Source organism: Mesocricetus auratus, unplaced genomic scaffold (assembly GCF_017639785.1).
Source record: "Mesocricetus auratus isolate SY011 unplaced genomic scaffold, BCM_Maur_2.0 Super-Scaffold_100691, whole genome shotgun sequence".
NCBI lineage: Eukaryota > Metazoa > Chordata > Mammalia > Rodentia > Cricetidae > Mesocricetus > Mesocricetus auratus.
In genome coordinates this window covers 40,266,467-40,283,887 of record NW_024429267.1, presented here as the reverse complement: position 1 = coordinate 40,283,887, position 17,421 = coordinate 40,266,467, and the positions used below count along the sequence as shown (strand labels likewise).

Sequence of the window (17,421 nt, the reverse complement as noted above, 5' to 3'; positions counted from 1 at the left end):
GTTTTATTACTATGGCTCTGTAGTATATGAAATGGAGTGTTTCCATGCTCCCAGCATTTCTTGCTCAGGATGGCTTTGGCTATCTGGTTTCTTTTTTACTTCCTTGTGAACTTTAAGGTTTGGCTTCCCCGCCCCCAGTTCTATGAAGAATATTGCTGGAGTTTTGGTAAGGATTATACTGAATCTATGAAAAACTTTCAACAATGTGTCTGTTTTCCATTACAAATCAATTCTGCTGACTCATGGGTACTTGGGGGTCTTTCCATCCTCTGATGTCTTCTAGTTCTTTCTTCAGAGTTTCAGAGTTTTCATTACCAAAGTCTCCTGGGTTAGGTTTATTTCTAGATTTTTATTGAGGCTATTATTAATCCAATTGTTTTCCTGATTTCTTTTTCAGGGGATTCATTACTGGTATTTAGAGAATCTACTGATTTTTCTATGTTGATTTTATATTCTGTCTCTCTACTAAATTTTTAAATAAAATTTATAATCTTTTTGTGGAGTCTTTCAGATATTTCGACTTCCTTTCCAGTTTCTCCCCTGATTTCTTCAATGGCTTACTCTTACTGGTGTTTCAAAAGTATGTTTTTCCATCTCTGTGTATTTATAAAAAACCTGTAGTTTCTCCTGCCAGTTATTTCTATTTTTTTCCCATTGAGAACTGGTAAGTTCCAAACAAATATTTCAGTATTTTTGTGCTTGTTGTTATACCTTGCTGTGTGTCTTTAAAATAACCCCTTTGGGGGGAAGTTCCACAAGCTCCCTCGAAGAGAGTGTTTTTTGTCTTTTGGGCATAGTATCCTGTAGATGTATGCTGATTCCATTTGGTCCGCAGTGTGGTTAATCTCTCATGTTTGTTGATGTTTTGCTTTGGGTAACCAAGATAATGATGAGAATAGAATACGAAAGTCACTTGCTGTGTCAGCCAGCCTTTTTGTCACTGCAAAAATGTCTTGGGAAGATCACTTAAAGGAGGAAATGCTTCTTCCTATTTATTCTTTAACAGGCTTCAGTCCACTTTTGATTTGCTTCCCTGCTGTGAGGCTGTGGTGAAGCAGGACACCATGGCAACAGGAAGGCATGGTAGAACAAAGCTGTTCACCTCATGATGACCAGGAAGCAGAGAGACAGGAAGGGGCCACAGATAATATATTCCCTTCAAAGATACATCCTAGTGATCCTCTCTGACCAGGCCTGCCTTCTGGCTTCCATCACATGCCAATAATGCCATCAGGTTATGGCTCCACTAGTGGGTTAATCTGTTGATTAGGTCAGAGCCTTGCTGGTTTACTGACATCTCAGTAGCATCACCAGCTAGGGACAAAGCATTAAATGTATGAGCCTTCAAGGGAAATTTAATGGACAAATAACAACACCCATTGTTATTATATTGATTCCTATTTTTATCTTTATGAAAATAGCACCTTTATTGTGAATTAAAACATACTGATATCAATATGTATATATTTATACCATAATATCTTCCCAGTGTAATGTTTTTTTTATCAATATATATGACATTTATCTCTTTTAGTTTTTAGTTGAGGTCTGTTTTGTTAGATGTAGGAATAGCCACATTCTATTTGCTAGGAATATAACATTTTATCCTTTTACTTTCAGTTTGTGCATTTCTTTAGCAATGTGGTGAGTTTCTTGCAGGGGGCAAGTAGTTGGGTCTTATTTTATCATCTAATAGGTCATTCTTCTTTGTCTTTTAACTGGAGAATTATAACCATTTGCATTCAGAAGTACTATTTAAAAGGATGTTCTACCAACTCCTATTTGCTTATCTGGTCTTATTCTTTCCCATGCTCTCAGGGCTGTGCTTATCTTCTTTTACTATGAAGTAGATTTCTAAATATCTTCTGTAATGCTGACTTAGTGTCATGAATTGCTTTAGCTCATATTTATATTGAGGGTCTTTATTTTTCTTTCTGTTCTGAATGCTAAAAAAGATGAAATATTAAAAAGAGGAGGAACAATGAATATGAGAAGGAAATCAAATAAAAATTTTAAATGGAAAACAACATAGGGAAAATGAGAAAAAGTAAATAATCTGTGAAAAACTTTTAAAGGGAGAGGAGTAGAGGGAGAAGTGGAAAAGAATTAAGATTTTTCCCTTTTTTCAGATGGACCTTGAACTCACTAAGTAGGGAAAGATGGTCAAGATGGCCTTGAACTCTTGGTCTTTCTATTGTAATTTTTTAAAAAGCAGCTGTAGAGAGAAAGACACTATGCAACAGAGTTCAAGTGGAGGGGATTTTATTAGGGGAAAAGGATAGTAAAAAGGGGAAAGTGGAGGGGGGAGACCAGCCTCTGGAGACAGGAGCAGTGGAGGAGAGGAAAGAGAGGCAGAGAGAAAGGGGGCACAGACAGAGAGGGAGAGAGAAAGAGAGAAGGAGGGATGGGAGGTGGGCAGGGCCCTTTTAAAGGAGAGCATAGTGAATATACACAGGTGGTGCTCTTAATGGCAGCAGCTGAGGGTTTATCCTGTCAGAACTCCAGAGGCAGGCCAGTACAGATGCTTGAATACTAACACTTTCTGCCTCTTCCTCCTGAGTCAGAATTACAGAGTTGTACCATCATATCCAGTTTTACGTGGTGCTGGAGACTGAACCTATATGTATTCTCATGGTAAGAGAGCATTCTGCCAACTGAGATACTGATGTAGCCCAATAATTAAGTATTTAAAAGGGGGTGAAAAAAAGATGAACATGCAAATTTCAATCTAAGCAGGCATGACAAACAAGATTCTGTATGTTTCCTTCTGCCATGTGGAGGCAGAAAGGGACATTCTGTGCAGGCTTTGGAGAAAGCATAGACTCTGCGTTGTCTGTCTTTCTCTGCTTCCATTTTGTTCACCCACCAACTGGGTATGGATTGTAGACAGAACCGCTGTAATTCCTGGCCACAGGGGAGGCACCATCTGTGAATCAGCCAGATCTACTCAGGTTTCATATTCCATGTGTATTCGGATGGCTGCCCTGTTGCAGACCCAGGACTCTGTGTATGTTTGAACGACAGGGAAACGGTATGGAGTTGCAACCATTAAGTCTGAAGCAGGGATAGCAGGGAATACTGTCCTACTCTGGTTTCCATCGCTTTGATAAAACCCTGACCAAAACCAACTTGGGAAGAAAAGAGTTCATTTCAGCTTGCACTTCCAGGTAACAGTTCATCACAGAGAGAAATCAGAGCAGGCACTCAAGGCAGGAACCTGGAGCCAGGAACTGAAGCAAAGACACGGGGGAATGCTGCTTACTGGCTTGCTCTCCATGGCTTCTTAGTTGCTCATTTGCATAATTCAGGACCACCAGTGCAGGAGTGGTACTACTCACAGTAGACTGGGCTCTCCTATACCAATCATTTATAAGTAACATACCCCACAGACATGCTTACGGGCCAACCCAATAGAATCCATCAGTTGAGCTTTTCCTGGGTCACCTTATTTTGTGTCAAGTTGGCATAACCTAAGCAGCACAGATCTGGTGGCCCTCTCCTCAGGTCTAGAGTTCTGAAGCTTAGCTCCTGGAGACAGTTACTCAAAGGCACAGACTCCCATACAAATTGCTGGTCTAAGTTGGCCTGAACCTTTGTTCCCTTTTGTTTGTCTTACCTGATGTAACCTTCCACTTCATGAAACTCTTACTGTTTTCATCATTATTATTGTTGTTATTTAATTTTATTATTTAATTTGAAGGTTTCACTGCACCTTCCTGGCTGATCTGAAACTCACTATGCAGGCCCACACTGGCCTAGAACTTGCAGCAATCCTCCTGCTTCAGTCTCTTGAGGCTTGAGATTTCAAGTGTGAGTCATCACACCCGACTCTTAGCACTTTTGGCTCAGTCTTTAAGGTCGACAGATCGGCTCTCTGGCCGACACTTGGTCATGGCTTTGTTCCCAGACACAGGACAATGAAGGAACCTTTGATTCTCCCGGCAGTGAACCCAGACAAGACCTGATCAAGATGACTTTCCAACAACTACATTTTGTGAAACTAAGAAAGCTCCCCGTGTGCCTGTCTTCTGTGCAGACAAGACCTGATCAAGATGACTTTCCAACAACTACATTTTGTGAAACTAAGAAAGCTCCCCGTGAGCATGTCTTCTGTGCAGGTTGATCCCCCTGCCTGCTCAGCCAGACCCTGCATGGTTCCTAGGCCTGTGCCTCTGTGTTTCCTCCTCTCCCTTTCACCACGCCCCCTGCACACAGCTCCTGAGCTCAGTGCAGGATGCTCTTTTCTCACTCTCTGTTGTGCCTTCCAAAGTCTTTTGAAGTCCACTTACAGAAAAATCCTAGTGCTCTTTTGTCACCACCAACCTCAAAAAGCAGCTGCTCTTCTGCATTTCCCCAGAGAAGGTGGCCATCACTGTCTGCTTCCAATCTGCCACCTTGCAGTCCTCCATTTTTTTTAAAATTTGTCGCCTCAGTGTTTTGAAACAGTCTCATATAGCGTAGACTGGTCTTGAACTCACTATGTAGCCAAGGATGGCCTTGAGCTTTTGATCCTTTCATCTCTACCTTCCAAAAACTGGCATTATAGGTGTGTATGATCATACTTATTTTTCTGTGGTGCTAGAGATTGACCCCAGAGTTTGTTGCATGCTCAGGGAATACTCTACCAGCTGATCTACATTCGAAGCTCTTGAGTCTTACAGTATTAATAGATGATGTTTCGTCTCTAAAGAGAGAGGGGTCCTAAAAGCCTGTGTGGCACATCTGAAACTGACACTGTGTAGACAGACTGTGCTTCCACATGGCCTGCAAGGGGAGTCTGAATGGCAAATTGTGGTAGGAAAGCACCATTATCAGCAGCCCTTCAGTCGTCTCCATCTTGGGACACACTGGGACCCACTGAAGCATGGAGCAACTCTGAGAGACTGCGCCACTTTCTGAACTACCTCTACTTCCTCATGTAATTCTACAAAGGCTTACAGGATCTTGAGCAAGGTGAATGTGTGCCATCCAAATGGTGAACCACAGAGGCTGTGGCTAAATCATGGGTTCAGTTCCGGTTTCACTCTACCTAACTTAGCAGTAAGATTTAACATACTTGGTACCCTGAGTACGTTCCTTCTGCTTGGTTTCCAGGGCAATCACACTCCTCAGGCTTTCCTTCGACTCCATTGGACTTACTTTCACAGGGCCCTTTGCTGGTTTCTCCTCATTTCCTACATCTTTAAAACATTCACTCCACTAGTTGTCTTTATGATCTGTCACTTCCATTCCTTTCTGATTTATTGAAATACTGAAAGCACCAACTTTATATACATATCTCCCTTCCCAGTGTCTACATGGGTCATCTCAGACACCTGAAAAGCAGTAAGTTCAAAGTGGAACACCACCTGGTCTGTCCTCCCAGATGCCTTCTATTGATGTTGCCTCTCATCTCAGTTGATGGCAGCTGTGCCCTTTGGTTGTTCCAAACAGAAACCTTGCAGTCATTTCTAATTTTTCTCCTATATCCTACATCTACGGAGGCATCCCCAATGCTAGTATTCCCCAATGCTAGTATTCCCCTACATCCCCATGACATTGTCACTGAGTTGGAAATACAATAGGTCAAAATTATATTGCGCATGAGTTTCCAGGAGAGACAGATCTCTGATCACCCTAGATAGGCTACCCGTGACAGACTAAAGATGTAACCCCACTCAAGTCTAGTTCGATGTATCAGTGACTTAATTTGGGATTACCAAGGGGACGTGGTGACGCAAAGGCAGCTGCATCACCGAAAAGCCTACCCAGCACGAGTGACAACTGATGAAAGTCCCTGAAGCTCCCTGAACGTTTTGTAGGCAGCTCCACCAGAGAGAGTCTCATCTCTCCAGAAATTGTTATTACTTGTATAAACTTGGGAAATGGACTTGTGAATTTTGTAATTTTCTGAGCTTCCTGGGGCTTCTATATTTTATGAGCTTTCTGCATCTTATGAGGTTCCCTCTTCTCTCCAGGAAGGAATGGTTTCCTGGGAGGTTGTTGCTACATCACAGCACTCATTGCACCTAACACCAAATTTAGGCCAACCTAACTGTAATGTGCTCAAAACAGTAGCCTACAGTTGGGAAGAATTACCTAATGTAGAGCCCAGTTTATAGTAATATATCAAACATTTCATATAGCTTAGCAAATTGATTAAACATCTCTGACCCAAACCAAACATCACACACACACACACACACACACACACACACACACACACACACACACACGTGATGTGATAACTGTGGATGATGGACTGGTCACTGTGTGTATACGTGGATGTGGCTCATTACTGCAGCCCAGCATTAAGAGAGTATTGTAGCCGATATCTCTAGGATGGGAAAGGTTCAAAATCAGAAATAGCTTCTGCTGAATAAGAATCACTTTTTCAACATGGTAGAGTGGAAGAAGCAAAGCATCATTAAGTTGGAGGCTGCTTCTATACAAGTTCTGGCCACATAGGTTTCCATGCTTTTGTCTGGCCCATACCTTCTGTTTGCAGCACAGAAGGTGACACTGTTACCACACAAGTCAAATTGTCATTGTTTTGTTGTCATCATTCCTCTCACTCCCCTGCTCAACTTGGAACAGAAGCCAAAGGCCTTTCCTCTTGGCTGTGATGCCAGGCACTTTACTCTAGCTGTTTCATCTCCAATGCTGTCCCCATTGCCCTCTAGCTTACACTCTTACAGGGAGCCCTTTGCTGAGCACAGGCCAGCCACATCATTCCTATCTTGGCGTTCCACCTCTTCCTTCCCTACTTCATTTTCCCACTTTACTTATTGTCTTTTCTGTATCTTGTTGTTTGTTTAGTATGTCTGGACTAGACTCTGAATCCCTCCAGTAGAGAGTAGGTTATATAAGGGCAAGAAACCTTACTTTGTCATGAATGTATGTCTAGAACCTAAAAAAGTGTATACCTGGCAGATGCAATTAAACAGTAGCTGTTTAATTAATTAACAAAGCTGGGCTATAATACCAAGGGAGGAGAGAAAAATGCATTAGACTGTTCAGATGACGATAAAAAGTTCTTTCAACTTGTTAGATAAGTAGATCAAATTTAACACCATGAAAAAACCATAAAAAACAAAAAGGGATTATAAATCTCCACAGCAGAAATCCCAATCTACAAACATGGTGAGAGAGAGCATACCTCAGGGAAATCTAGAGATTATTATATGTGACTCTAACTTCAGGATTGAACAACAAAGACATGCTTTTGCCCCAAAGGCTGATAGTCAAATTAATAGAATGTACAAAATGTGGTAGATATTAGGTTTAAACTGAACTTGTAGTTCAGACAATGGAAGAGAATTGGCCTGATGCCTCTTTCTCATGTCTACAGAGACTTAAGGTAACATGGTAAGAGCTACTGCAGGTAGCAGCATGTCTTGCTATGGCAGAAATGTTTGTAGCAGCTGACCATTCTTTATAGCAGGGAAAACTGAAGTACAATATCACTTGTTTCTTTAGATATTTGACAAGCTATTATGTGCAACAAGGAATTATCTAGACTGTTTTAGTTTAGAGAGGTGAAACCAAAGAAAAGAAGACAGATTTGACATATGGATAAGGAAGATACAGAAGTAGTGAGAGAGTTACAGAAGCACAAAGCAGGATGTCCCACATATAGCAGGAACTTGGCAGCAAGAATTTGGTAGGGACAATTTAGGGGGAGCCATCAGACCACAATGATCATCCCATTCCAGTGAAAGAGGGAAGGAAGGAAGGAAGGAAGGAAGGAAGGAAGGAAGGAAGGAAGGAAGGAAGGAAGGAAGGAGCAAGGAAATACTGGGTAGGAGGAATTTGGCACACCTGTCCTATTACCATGAAGCCTTGGAAAGTTCATTGTGGAATCTTTAATTAGGAGTACCTATTAGGGGAACCCATATTTTGCAGAGATGGGCCAGCTACTCAGTGATTAGCTCACAGCATCGGAGGACCTTAGTTACATCTCAAGGAGTAGGAGCTCAGAGAGGTGCATTGTCATGGCCAATACATGATAACTAGTAGGCTTTGTGCAAACTGACCTCCAAAGTCCCAGAGGACACTCTGATGCTAAGATGTCATGGCAGCAAACTTCTCACTCTGTATGTTTCACACATCTGGGAGCATCTTAAAATGATGCTCTGCTTCCCCTTCCCTGGCACAGACTGACTTTAGTCGGTGCTAGAATCTGATGAGCTGTGGGCAAGTCCATGCCTTCCCCCTTGCGTGATCTGCTAGCTGAGCTCTGTAATTCCAGGTCTTGGAGGGAATCTATTAACTTAAATTGAGGATAGTAAATGTCACTCAGCCATGGTCCCCAGAGAAACCCTTGTAAAGTGGAGTTCAAGTGAGGAAATGACCTTCATCACTACAGAAGTGGCGGGACTAAACAAAACAACCCCTGAACAGAGCACAGACTGAGCCTCATCCATTACCCTCCTCTCCCCTTAGGAAGACAGCCCTCATCTATTATTTCCAGACTGTTTTCATTTCACTTACACTGTGTGAAAAATGTTGAATTGGGACATAAATATTATTTCCTAACAGAAATTTAATAATCATCTTTGCTGATCTTGGAATTATTATCCTGTTTCCAAACATTTGCTTTGTGTATCATTTCTTCATTTGCGTTTGTGAGTTCTTCATTGCAGATGTTCTCATTTGGAGAGCTCTGACAGGGCCTATGTTGCAGCTCTGTGTTCCTGTCTTCATGAGGGATGCTACCTCCTTTCTTTTTGAAGTACATTAAAATCTCACACGCAGTACGGAAAGAAATATTTGCTGGAACGTGCCTTTCTATTGTACAATTACTTTGCACTAAGCAGGTCTCTTGTTGTTCTCTCTTACCCCAGGTTCTCTGCCCTTCAGAGCTCAGCCCATCACTGCATCACTGAGGGTCCTTCAGCACCTTGTACTTCAAAGGCCTTCTTGTTCCTATCTCCTCCTCCTATTTTACCAGCCCTCTCTTATATGGGGCTGATTTTAGAGTATGTGTGTTAACACATATGCCGCAGTATGCATATGAAGGTCAAAGGACAAGTTCATGGAGTTAGTCCTCCCATTCCACCTTTATGCTAATGTTGGGAATTGACCTCAAGTTGTCAGACTTTCACAGCAAGCACCTTTACCCACAAAACCATATTGCTAGCCCTTGTAATATAAGTTTTGTTTTCTTCTGTGCCATAAATATACTACATCCACTCCAGCCCTGCTCACATGTGCTTTCCTCTGCTAAATTATCTTCTCTCTCCTCTGTTGTTTCAACTCCATTCAGCCCACAAAACCCACAGAGGGTTCTGAAGATTCATCCCTCAAACCAATCACCTCTTTCTATTCATCTTCCAAAGATAACACTTCTCCTATATTGAGTATCGCTTTGGCTACCCTGTCTCTTCTTCTCTCCACAGCCCCCTCCACTGTCCCCATCATGCACCAGGTCAGTGCCACCATGAGGAGCATCACTTTGTCATGGCCTCAGCCGGAGCAGCCCAATGGAATCATCCTGGACTATGAGATCCGGTACTACGAGAAGGTGAGCCAGCTCTGACCCCAGGCTTCTAAGGCCAAGCCAGCATTGTTCCATGGGTGTGGCCAGTGGAGAGCACAGGGAGACAGGCCAGAGGAAGCCTGTAGGAGGAAGAATTGGGTGTCCAAAGCCAGGTCTGCCTTGGGAGAGAGCCTTTAAATTCATCATTCAGCAGTCTGGACAGCTCACTGGACTGGACCACCAAACCACTCCCCTTCCTACAGTCATGTATTTACTGTCCCAAGGAGGATGTGATAAAACCACCTGCTGCTCAGAACCTTCAGAGGATTTTGGAGTCTTGTAAATGAGTTGTTTTCCAAATTGTTGGTCCTGTGCCTCCAACTCAAGCTTATTTATTTATAAATTGTGTGCAAGTGCCATGGCACTAATGTGGAGACTAAAGAACATGAAATTGGACATTAGAAGGGTGAGATAAAAATGATTTGAAATAGAAATTTATGTGTTGCATTCTCTCGCTGCTTTTCAGCAGCTGCTGCTGAGGGCTACCCAGGGCATGTATTGCCAAGAAAAAGCAAACAGTACCCTGTAGGGTTGGTCTCTGGCCTGTTCATCATCCATGGAAGCAGGACATTCTCCATCATGGTGAACTGCAGCATTTTCAAAAACCCTCGGAAAATACAGCACTTCCTGAACCAACCCAACACACTGTTTAGAAAAACACCAGATGCATTTGTTTATTTGTTGAAGAGTTTGATCTCGATACTATTTGGTAGGTCCTATTCTAGGATATGTTAGTGAACAAAAGATTTCTGCCATCAGGAGTCTTGCTTCCCAAGAGAGGGAGACAGACTAAACAATGAACATACAAAATATGGAAATGATTAGCATGTTAAAAATAGTAGCATAAAAATATAGAGGATCTAGAAAGATCCTGGGAGGTAAGGGTATTTTGTGAACAAGCCTAATATCCTGAATTTGATATCTAGAATCCAAATGAAGGTTGAAAGAGAGAACAAACTCCTGAAAGTTGCCCTCTGACCTCTACACACATGCAGTGGCACATATACACCCCTACATCACATACACACAGATATGTACACACACACACACACACACACACACACACACACACACACACCCTTTTAAATATTAAAAGGGGGGAAAAACCAGAACAAATAAATGACTTAGTAAAGGCCAGGCAGGGGTAAGTCCCAGACTTAAATAAAATGGTCATAGCTTCTTGGAGAAGATGAGACCTCTTTCAGTATCTGAAGAAAGTAAAGGTATGAAGAAGCAGGTATCTCAGCAAGGAGAGAATGGTAGACTCTGAAATGCAGTTGCAGCTGTGACTCCAAGAGCAGGAAGCAGATGAGAATACCTGGAATGATATGAGCAGTAGAAACTAGTAAACATGAGAGAGCTTATCACAAGGGGAAGCCAACATGTTAAGCTGTGACGAATCAAGCTTCACTACTGAGGAGAGCAGGGAGCCACTGCAGGCTTAAGAGCAGAGGAGGGACAGGATGTGACTTATACTCTGAGCATCGTTCAAGCTGTAAATAGGCCTGCTAGATCCATAATCCTCTGTCAGGAAGATGGATATTTGAAATGCAGCATCAACCACGAGCTGTTGAAATTAGCTGGCTTCTAGACATACAGGATGCACTGCAGTTAGAGCTAGCAGGATTTCCAAGTTGGATAGGGGTGTGGATGAGCTTAGAGAAACCTTTTAGAATGATGTAGGCAACATCAACTGAGAAGATCTCCATAAGTAGTGGATATTGGCATGAAGGAAGAGCAGAAGTTCAGCTTTGTGGGTGAAATGCCTCTAAAAAAGCATTTAGAGGCATAGAATAGGAAACTGGATACCTCAGGTAGAAGATAACTCTTAATTTGGAATTATAAGAGGGGATAGATTGAAGACACCCATGTGTGAGTTGTTGGGATGTACATGGTATTAACATCCTTTGTCTAGGTGAGGTCATCTGCTGAGTAGTTAAACAGAGAGAGAATCAGGGATGAAGATCCCCACAGCCCTGCAGAGAGGCAAGATGAATGGCAAAAGAGCACCACATTAGAAGCAAAGGCCTGATTTCCAGCACCCTGACAAGCTGCTGTGGTCCTGTGACTTAACCATTGCAGGGCACAGCTTGTGCATTTGTGAAATGGCAGCAGTTTTACATCCCTAAAAATGGAGGTGCAGAGCAGTCTAGATCACGGGTCTTGTCTGTGGGGAGGTATGCCCCTCAACATTATGAAAACAACTGCCTGTGATGCTAATGAGATAACGCTGGGTTCTGTTTAGAGACCACTGGCCTTCATAGACAGTTGGCTCAGAACAGTCAATGAATTGGGGGTAATTTTAACCCATTTGTCTTAGTTATGGTAATGATTGCTGAATCATGAAATATCGTGATCCAAAGCAAGTTGGGGGAGGGAAGGATTGACTTGGCTTACACTTCCACGTCACAGTCAGTTTCTGAGGGAAGTCAACACAGGAACTCAAGCAAGGCTGGAACCTGAAGGCAGGAGCTGATGCAGAGGTCATGGAGGAGGGCTGCTTACTGACTTCCTCCCATGGCTTGCTCTGCCTACTTTCTTAGAGAACACAAGACCACCATCCACAACGGGCTGGGTTCTCTCCCATTAATCACTAATTAAGAAAATGCTCTATAACGGATCTTATGAGGCGTTTTCTTAGTTGAGTTTCCCTTCTTTTGGATGACTCTACCTTGTGTCAAGTTGACATAAAACTAGCCAGGATACCATTATACCCAATTTACTTCATAGTTAGGGATCTATTTGTACAAAAAAAAAAATGGGTAGGGGGAGATAATAAGGTTAAAATCGATCTGCCAAGCTGTTTGGACCCTGGTTTCATCTTGTACCAAAGTTGACCTAGAAGTCCCACTAGGTTACACTTATCAGTTTATTGTGCAGTCTACTGGGTCATTGACCAGGGTCTACTCAACACCTTTTACTGTACATGTGATGTTGCAGCCCTGTCAAAAATATACTTCATCTGAGAAGAAGAATTTTCCTAAGATGTACCCATTTGCTGCCTGGGCTTACTTAATAAGACTGACACTTCCTTTCATATTTTAGTATGTTCAGTATTGTTATAACTGCTTTGGACAAAGAAGTATACATAAACAGAATAAAAATAAGCAAAAATACTCCCATAGGTCAATCATATAGCAAGGATGTGAGACCTGATCTTTAACCCTGCAACAGGTGGCAGTGTTGGCAAGGGCCTGAGTGTTTTGGTGCCAACTGCTCTGCCTTTACCTTACCTGCTTTGGACAAGGCAGACACTTCAGTGGGCAGCTGTGATGAGGTCAAGTGTTGCACATAACCTGGGACCACAGCCATGTGGCTCATTTCATGCCTCTGTGCCTTGGCATCCTATTGTCCAGCTCGGTCTAGCCCAGCCTCTGCCACTGTCTGCATTTCCATTCAAACCTCCTCCCTTGCAGCACTGTAATTAACTTCAGCTTCTTAGCCTATGAAGGACATTAGTCTCCCCTTTTAGGCCATCCCTTTGCTTCTCATTGATTCATGCTAATTATTAACACACACATGCACATAGCACTCAATTCCTGAGGCAGTTTGCACACCTCAGTGGAGCATGTTATTGTCCTTCCCCCAGAGGGTGGGATGCTTTTCTTGGGAATGGAGGATTCTTTGCCTAGTCATTGACCACCCTTGAGCATGTGAGAGTAGACCTCTCCTTTGCTTACAAAGGGCTCCAATGCAAAATCCATTACATTGCCTTGACCGTTTCCAGTATGACTAAAGAAAAAGACATTAGCCTGTGAAGGCTTTTTGAAATAATAACCAAAATGGTAATTCATCATATATTGAGTACCTATTATGTTCCAAATACACACAGATATATTAGTTCTGATCCTTGAAAGAAATACACTCACAAGCCACTTATAATCAGTTATAGATGATAGAACTAAATCGCATAAAGGCTAAATGACAGCCATGACCATACAGGTCACATATAGGGAGTCACACAACCAAATTACAGACATTTTTATTATATTTCAGTGCTGAAATTCTCTGGGATTATATGAAATCATCATCTATGCTCAGGATTTCTGTATCAGAGTGACTCCTGAAATAAGATACTGGATTTAATATTAAACACAAAGATGTCTAAGCAAAATGGATGATCGTCATGTCTGGTTCACCAACACAAATAGAATACAGCCCAGAAGATGTCTTGGATCCAGCCCCCCCCCAAAAAAAATTCCCTATCCTCTATCATGAGCCACCTCCTCTCACTATGGATGTCCTATTTCCTTCATCTGAACCACAAGTCATAATATCAGGAAGGCAGCCACAAGCAGGATAGCAGGATGTGGGTGTGGCTGTGTGCAATAGCACTTTATTTATAAGGCAAGTGGCTGGCACATCGATGGCAGTCTTGCAAACTCTACCAGCTCCCCCTATGGGTCTCCTGCCCAACAAGACTCTGTTTGTCCTGGGAACACATTTCAACTTCAGTTTTGTGAATAGAACCAGTGGGGCTCTGCCTTCCCCCAGCGGTTCATTAATAGAGAGCTCAGATCAAAGAACTAAGGACACTCCCTGTGCCTCTCCCATGTTCATCTCCTTCCCCATCTCAATATATTCCCATTCATCATTCTCTCTTGTTTACTGTCTTGTAGCACTTTTCACTCCTGTTGTCAGTGCATGTAGGCAAACCATGGGGGGGGGCATCTACGTCTGCCCTCAGCTGTCTTTATGATTAAGTGTTTAGATCTCTCCAGCACTTCATAACAACTGTCTAAGCTAGGGCCAGTTGGTTTAGGTTGGGGAGGATTTCTACTCCTCATATTTCAAGATCTCACACAAATGCTTCTAGACCTAAGCAATACCTCATGCTCAGCTGATGGTAAGTGGTCCGTTTGCTCATTCCCTTAGCACTGAGCTGTGTCGAGCCCAGGCAGTGAGGAGCTGGGATGCTGGGGGTGGGGTGCAGAGATAATGGAGACATAACCACTGCCCTCCATAACTGTGTCCTCCGTCTTCACATACTTATAATCAAACCAGTCATAAGCAACCTTGCTCATCGCTCTCACTCATTTGTCTGGAATTGATTAATGACTTGGCAAAGAACAAGAACTGATGCCCATTTTAATCACTGAACCGCTTCAAGAGTGTGTGGACTGGAAAGTGATTATGGGTTAACATTTGGTCCTCACCATCCAAATGCCAATATATCAAAAACTCTCCCCCCAGTAAGCACTACCCAATCACAGCTTCACTCATTTCAAGCGGTGCGTGATTCCATCTGATTCCAGCGAAAGCAGAGGAGTCAGGCAGCTGCCTGCATTTTGTAGCAATGGTGTTTTCTTCTTATTCACAACTTGATGAGGTGGTGCTCATAGTTTCTGATCTCTTGTCTTCAGTGTGTCAAAACAGTAATTAGCAAGTTCTAGATGGCATCCCTTCTACAGTGAACAGCCTTCCATCTGCTCAGTTCCTCACGGGTGGAGAGGACCCCAGGGGAATCCTCTCCAGCCCTTGCTGTTCAAGTAGATGCAAAGGCCAGTGAGGGGTTCCTTTCCAGTCAACTTTCCTCAGGACTCAGTGGATAACCCCTTCATTAGGGCCTCTGCATAACTTTCAAGTATCAATTGAAGCTAACCTTGAACCATGGACTCCTTAAGCCAAACCTTTTCATTACGACTCCTATGCCACCTACACTCCAGATATACAAATTCTTCATGTCTTAGTTAAGGTTTCTATTGCTGTGATGAAATACCATGACCAAAAAGCCAGCTGGGGAAGAAAGGGTTTATTTGGCTTACACTTCCATATTCCTCATCAAAGGAAGTCAAGGCAAGATCTCAAACAAGGCAGGAACCTGGAAGCAGTAAGTGATGTAGAGGATGTGTAGCAGAGCTGCTTACTGTCTTGTTCTTCATGGCTTGCTCAGCCTGCTTTCTTATAAACTTAGGACCATCTGCCTAGAGGTGGCCCACCCACAATGGACTGGACTCTCTCCATCAATTACCAATTAAGAAAATACTCTATAGACTTGCCTTCAACTCCGATCTTACGTAGGCTTTTTCTTAATTGAGTCTACCTCCTCTCAGATGACGTTAGCTTATGTCAAGTTGACACAAAACCATGCAGTACACTTTGCATCCTCCTCAGTTTTTTGGGGCCTTCTTTTAGTCTGTTTTATTCTGTTCTTGATCTCCAGTTACCAATGCAATGCGGTTGATTTCTTTCATCTGTATGATGGTACCTATGGTACTCTTTCCTGGGTCCCTCTGAATAGCTCTCTCCCCCAAATCTGGACTTGGTTACTTTTGATACATCCCCCACAGCCCCTTTCCCATAGCCAGTTTCCCTCTGCCACATTACACAATCTACACTGCTGTGATCTGTGTGTCTTCCACAAAGTGTTGTCTCCCAGAAGACACCAGCCACACTTTGGATCCACGGCCCATACACACCCACATATACAATAACCCGATTGACTCACCGGATGAGAGAATCCAGTGGGGGGGCTTTGCTGTTACAAAGCACAGTTGTACATATTTTAGGAAAATGGGTATTTCTTCTTTTATACTAGCTCACTTCCGCATGTTTTCATGTTTCCCCCCTGGGATTTGGCTGAGCATGTGGGTTGTAGAATCTCTGTGTGCACTTTCCTCTCATTTGTCTCCTTGCTTCTTTAACCATTATGCCTGGGACTGTTAATGGTTCCCAGATCTGAATAGGAGGTTGGTTTGATTTTAGTGACCCAGCCTCTTCATTTCCAATGAAGTCATCATGCTCCAAGATTCACCGTGCATACAGAGGAAGAGCCAGACTCTATGGTTTTGTTCTTGTACACTTAGTGGTAGCCCAGAATCCTTGCAAAGAAACGATATGCTCACATGGAAATAGAGACAAGGCTGATGTATAGGGTGCTAAGAGTGAGCTCTAAACAGCAGGGACAGTAATACGGAGCCTGTGTGCTGGAGAAGTGAAATAGGACTCCCTAGGGAGGAGGTGCTAGGTGATGTGAACTTAAATAACCTGGAGAGAGCAGGATTATTTCAGAGTCCGCAAATAGTCTTGAACAGTATGCTGGTGGCTTGGGTGTGGTTCCCAGAGGAATAGTAAGACCACAGCCTTAAGGGAACATGAGAGATTAGAACCAAGTTCATCATGAAGTGCATGGTTGTCTAAGTCTAGAAGTTTCCTTTCCATCTGATGACAGTTAAAGCAGGGTCCCATTAAGACAAAAACGTTGACACTGGACAAATGTCACATGTGTGGGAAGCATCAGAAGGGATGGGAGACTACAAATGTCCAGTCGCCACTCTGTTGTTAACTACAATCAGCAGCAAGAAGATGAAGCGATGCTTTAAAGGTACTCATGGTGAGAAGAGCCAGAATGTGAAACAATGCACACAAGTCTGTGCACACCATAGTGGAAAACAGTGCACACAAGTCTGTGCACACCAGAGTGTGAAACAGTGCACACAAGTCTGTGCACACCAGAGTGTGAAACAGTGCACACAAGTCTGTGTACACCAGAGTGTGAAACAGTGCACACAAGTCTGTGCACACCAGAGTGTGAAACAATGCACACAAGTCTGTGCACACCAGAGTGCGAAACAGTGCACACAAGTCTGTGCACACCAGAGTGTGAAACAGTGCACACAAGTCTGTGCACACCAGAGTGTGAAACAATGCACACAAGTCTGTGCACACCAGAGTGTGAAACAGTGCACACAAGTCTGTGCACACCAGAGTGGAAAACAATGCACACAAGTCTGTGCACACCAGAGATGTAGAATGGACAGGTGAGACCATAGAGAACAGGGATCAGGTATTAGAGAGGCAGCAGGAAGACAGGTGGATTCCTGGCATTGATGGAAAGGATGAGGACCCAGGGAGAAGGGACATGCTGTCTCAGGTACTGATTGATGGTGGCGAGTTGGAGC

General features: G+C 43.1%; 1 protein-coding gene across 1 annotated transcript in view; it reads left to right on the top strand.

Moving 5' to 3' along the window:
- Positions 1–17,421, top strand: part of Ephb1 (EPH receptor B1) — a 422,319-nt gene that overhangs the window by 320,226 nt on the left and 84,672 nt on the right. Inside the window, exon 6 of the mRNA XM_005072022.4 lies at positions 9,381–9,505. Within this exon, the coding sequence (XP_005072079.1) occupies positions 9,381–9,505 (125 nt within the window). The remainder of the gene's footprint in view (positions 1–9,380; positions 9,506–17,421) is intronic.